This window comes from Aegilops tauschii, chromosome 6 (assembly GCF_002575655.3).
Source record: "Aegilops tauschii subsp. strangulata cultivar AL8/78 chromosome 6, Aet v6.0, whole genome shotgun sequence".
NCBI classification, from domain to species: domain Eukaryota; kingdom Viridiplantae; phylum Streptophyta; class Magnoliopsida; order Poales; family Poaceae; genus Aegilops; species Aegilops tauschii.
This window is the reverse complement of record NC_053040.3, coordinates 32,370,822-32,376,336: the sequence shown is the minus strand read 5'-3', so window position 1 is coordinate 32,376,336 and position 5,515 is coordinate 32,370,822. Positions and strand designations below refer to the sequence as shown.

Here is a 5,515-nt window from a genome sequence, read left to right as displayed (position 1 = left end):
ACCAAAATAAATGGTCCTTCTTTCTTTGGATCCACGGGAATTTTCAGTAGTGTGTCCAGTTTAATAGTTTTTTCAATCACCCATGAAGCAGCACCATTATATTCGGTCTTCCTCTGCCATAAGTGGGCGCTGAAGCCTGACACAGAGAGGAAACCCAGCCCACCACCTTCCGCTTGCACAACCGAGAATCGGTTATTGCTCCCAATCGCACACCCAGTAGGCATACGCACTGGCAATCCTATCACATCAAGGCTCCGTCTCTCCAAATCATACTCGAGAATTCCAACCGAGTCAGCTCCAAGCAGCCAGTATAGGGAATTCCTAACCAGCACAGCGGGGTCAAAGGATAAACCGTTAAAACACCAGTCAGGTAAAGGGTCTGTAGAAGACATCAGTGGCAACGATGTTGATGTAGAGACGAGATTGCTCCATACGCCGGTATCTGACGACTAAACACTAGCGACCGCTCGTTTTTGGTCGCCGTTGCCTACCAAGACCACCTGGAAGTGGTCAACATCTGCTGCAGCCCGAAGCACCGCCCCATTGAAGGGTTTTCCTGTGTCGAACCCCGGGGGAGTGCCTTGGCGATGCTGCTCACCAGTAACAGGGTTCCACACTAGAACATGGCGCTTCAGTGGTTCGGAGTTCCCGATACAAATCAGCACGAGGCCATGGCGGCATCCCAGGGGGGTGAAGTATTGGTCGTCGCGATGGCGCCGCAAGGACAATCGCCCGGGCGAGACACGGTTGGGGGCCTTCAGAGTAGGTACGAATGAGAGGTCTCGAAGATTACTGTCGTAGAAACCGATGATCGGAGGGTTGCGGTGATGGTGACGACGGAAGCGGCGGGAGAAGCCCGGGTCGGAGACGAGGAGGCGCCAGCGCCTACACACGGCGGAGGCACGGGGAAGGGATGACGGGTCCGGAGGCAGGCGAAGGAGAATCTCGGAGAGCAAGTCATCAACTTCCAGGGGCGCCCTGGGGTGTGGGCGAAGCAAGCTACTGCTCATCTCGCCCTCCTCACGGCTCATGCAGGATGCGGTGGAATCGGCGAAGGAACACCAGCCCAAAGTGAATCGCGGAGCACTGGCGCACCTTCAACTTGTAATATTAGCTGCCGGATGAACTGCTGAGCGGAACTTGCGAGTTTTTTATTGATCGATATATGAATCCCTAGTAGACGCTACAACCTACAGCTCATTATATAGGTGGACAATGATCAACTTCTTTGCAAGGAAAGTGACCGTACTGAAGTCAGACTCTATCCCAGAGGAACAATTTCGCACAGGGTTCAAACCGACACGTATACGAAGGAAGCACCGGAACGTATACAACACGAACTCTGATTCTTCTCCCGAATGCCTCACATACGATCAATTATCATAAACACAGAAAAAAAAACCTGAACACCGATTCTAACTAGGACGCGTGCCGGGGTGTACCCCACATAACAAGCTATCATGGTTAAAATCAGCCAAAACAGCGAACCAGCCTGTGGTTGGATGGTTAGAGGGACTGTGGTATCCCCATCCCACCAGGATTCAAATCCTGGTGCTCGCATTTATTCCTCGATTTATACGTTCCCGTCGACGACAAGGTGCTTACGGTGACTTCGTAAATTTCAAGATGATATGCCAGCTCAGTCTTTCGGAGGTGCTCATAGGGGTAGTGTGTGCGTGTGTGCGTTCGTATGAGTGAGTCTATGCGCGTGTATATGAGCGCTCGCGTCTGTACTGTATTCAAAAAAAAATCAGCCAAAACAGAGTAGTGCTAGGGCGAAGTTTTTGGTTTAGTCAGCGTAAAGTCGAGGGTTACGTCCACCTCCACTGCATACATACAAAAGAACTCGTGCAAGGTGATCTAGGTCAGCGGCTGCCACCGGCCACCACTTCGGCGGTGGTGGTGCCACTGCTGCTCCTTCCGACCCTTTGCGTTGTGGCTATGCTTGCAACTGCAGCATGAGGTGATTGTATTGGCAATTGAGAGTTGGATGCTAGCTTGGTGTCCTCTAGTGTTATAACTAGGGTTTGCTGTCCTCCGGCATCTCCTGCTGTCTGAGAGTTTTTCTTTCATCGTTCGTCATCGTCTTCGCCGACCGGACACAGTGAATCTAATCAGTTAGAACTGTCATGGTATGCTTTAGCCCACGGCAGTTCGCAAGCTCTTGGATCTTCAAGGGCGTGTGAATGCATATGTAATTTTTCTTGTCTGAATCCCATCTGGATATAGCTAAGGCAATTGAGCTAAGGGTGAAGCGGTGTCCCGAGTTTAAAAGCTTTATGAGGTTAAAACTTGTTGTTTGTTATAAAATCACTGGCATGCACTACTAGAACTTTGTCCCGAGTTTCAAGATTTCGCCGAGTTTATTCTGTTGGGAACTCGGCAAAATTCTGTCTGCCCAGTTTGATCCAAAATTCGACTCGGCAGTATTAAGCAATTTGGCAGTTGCAGAGCTCTGGCTTTGCCAAGTTCTGATGAAAAAGGACTTGGCAAACAAAAAAAACTCGGCAGAATATCAAGTTCATCGAGTTCCCGACGGAAGGAACTCGACAAAGTTTGACATGCGGGCCACACCTTGCAGCAGGCAAAAGAGCCGTGACGGCGGCCTTTGTTTGCCGAGTTTCATCTAACGGAAACTCGGAAATTTTTTAAGATTTTCATTTTAAAATTAGAAAACCAATGTGCCCATCTTTGCCGAGTTCCAGATAGATTTTTCATATTTTAAAATTAGAAATCCAGTGTGTCCATCTGTGTTATGTCTAACTATGTTTGTACTTAGATAATATTTGTTTTCATGACTGATGTATTATGGGTCCTCGTGACGCTGGCTTGTGATATAAGATTTATGTTTAAATTTGTATCGTAGAGTTGTGTTGTGATATTGATGTGAGTCGTAGGTCGTGATCATGCATGATATGTGTATGGTTAGTGCACAATTATAAATAGGGGTGTCACGGCAGGCGAGGAGGAGCCAGAGAGGAGAGGGGCAGCAGACTACAAAGGAGATGGACTAGCTGATGGGCGCGGATTGTCGGAGCGGACGGAGCGTCGGATCAGGTGCACGCGAGTGGAGCACTCCATGACAGACCACGAGGGAAATGAGGGGATCGGGAGGCAGGGAGAGAGTGGACATGGGGGATGCTTTGTTGAGGGGTTGGAGATGCTGGGTGGTCTGGGCTAGGGTAAGATCGGTCTTGGCTGGCTGGCCAAATAGACTGGTTAAGTGGGCCTTGCTGGGCTGGGCAGCTCTCTCTTTCCCTCTCCTAGTTCTTTTTCTATTTTCTATTTCGAATTTCTAATAAACAGAAACTTTGAGAAGATAAAGAGAGGGATGGAGAGGGAATCTCACAAGGAGACATATGTTTCCAGACTTACAAATTATGTAGGTTTTTATGGAATTGGTTTGAGGATATTTTGGAAGACGACAAGTTTGAATAAAATTCAAACATGTTTGAATTTAGAAAACCCTTTAGATGGAATCCAAATAGGCTGGAATTTAAGGATGTGGATCAACATAATTAATATGATTTATGGGCACACATATGACATTTGTTTGAGCTACTAAAATGTGACTCAAATATCAAGAATTCAAAATAAAGGAAGTTGAAAGTTGCATTGGGGATTTAGAAGGTTCCATGGCCAAGAAGAAAGATGGTCATGGGTTTGGATATGAGTGGAAGTTAGAATAAAACTATGGAAGTTACAAACCAAATAATTGAAGGAAATATGCCCTATAGGCAATAATAAATTTGTTATTTATATTTCCTTATATTGTGATAAATGTTTATTATTCATGCTAGAATTGTATTAACGAAAAACTTGATACATGTGTGAATACATAGACAAAACACAGTGTCCCTAGTATGCCTCTACTAGACTAGCTCGTTAATAAAAGATGGCTAAGTTTCCTAACCATAGACATGTGTTGTCATTTGATGAACGGGATCACATCATTAGGAGAATGATGTGATGGACAAGACCCATCCGTTAGCTTAGCATAATGATCGTTAAATTTTATTGCTATTGCTTTCTTCAAGACTTATACATATTCCGTTGACTATGAGATTATGCAACTCTCGAATACCGGAGGAATACCTTGTGTGCTATCAAACGTCACAACGTAACTGGGTGATTATAAAGATGCTCTACAGGTATCTCCGAAGGTGTTTGTTGGGTTGGCATAGATCGAGATTAGGATTTGTCACTCCGAGTATCGGAGAGGTATCTCTGGGCCCTCTCGGTAATGCACACCGTGATAAGCCTTGCAAGCAATGTGACTAATGAGTTAGTTGCGCGATGATGTATTACGGAATGAGTAAAGAGACTTGCTAGTAACGGGATTGCACTAGGTATGAAGATACCACTCGAATCTCGGGCAAGTAACATACCGATGACAAAGGGAATGACAGATGTTGTCATTACGGTTTGACCGATAAAGATCTTCGTAGAATATGTAAGAACCAATATGAGCATCCAGGTTCCTCTATTGGTTATTGACCGGAGAAGTGTCTCGGTCATGTCTACATAGTTCTCGAACCCGTAGGGTCCACACGCTTAACGTTCGATGATGATTTGTATTATGAGTTATGTGTTTTGGGGACCGAAGATTGTTCGGAGTCCCGGATGAGATCACGGACATGACGAGGAGTCTCGAAAAGGTCGATAGGTAAACATTGATATATTGTATGATAGTATTCGGACACCGGAAGTGTTTCGGAATGTACTGGTTACATATCGGAGTACCGTGGGTGTTACCGGAACCCCCCCCCCCCCCCCCTAGGGAAGATATGGGCCATATGAGCCATAGGAGGGAGGCAAGGCAGCCCACAAGGGGTGGCGTGCCCCCCCCCCCCGCCAAGGGAAGGAGTCCGAATTGGACTAGGGGAGGGGGCGGCACCCCCCCTTTCCTTCTCCTCCTCCCTCTCCTTCCCCCTTTCCCCTTCCGATAAAGGAAACGGGGTGAATTGGACTATGAGCCCAAGTGGGACTCCTCCCACTTGGGGCACGCCTAGGTCAGCCTCCTCCCCTCTCCCTCCTTTATATACGGGGGCGGGGGTGATGTCTACTACGCAACTTTATTCTTGTAGACACGTGTTGGGCCTCCAAGCGCAGAGTTTTATAGGACAGTAGCAATTTTCCCTCAAGTGGATGACATAAGGTTTATCAATCTGTGGGAGGCGTAGGATGAAGATGGTATCTCTCAAACAACCCTGCAACCAAATAATAAAAAGTATCTTGTGTCCCCAACACACCAAATACAATGGTAATTTGTATAGGTGCACTAGTACGGCGAAGAGATGGTGATACAAGTGTAATATTGATGATAGACATATATTTTTATAATCTAAATAAATAAAAACAGCAAGGTAGCAAATAGTAAATGGGCACAAAAACGGTATTGCAATGCTTAAAAACAAGGCCTAGGGTCCGTACTTTCACTAGTGCAATCTCTCAACAGTGCTAATAGAATTGGATCATATAACCGTCCCTCAACGTGCAACGAAGAATCACTCCA

At 46.4% G+C, this 5,515-nt stretch overlaps 1 protein-coding gene across 1 annotated transcript; it reads right to left on the bottom strand.

The window, feature by feature from the left end:
* Window positions 1–449: 449 nt before the first annotated feature.
* LOC109733814 (putative F-box protein At3g25460) lies at window positions 450–1,031 on the bottom strand. The gene has a single exon (XM_020293028.1). It carries the CDS (start codon window positions 1,029–1,031, stop codon window positions 450–452), a length of 582 nt encoding a protein of 193 aa, XP_020148617.1.
* Window positions 1,032–5,515: the final 4,484 nt, after the last annotated feature.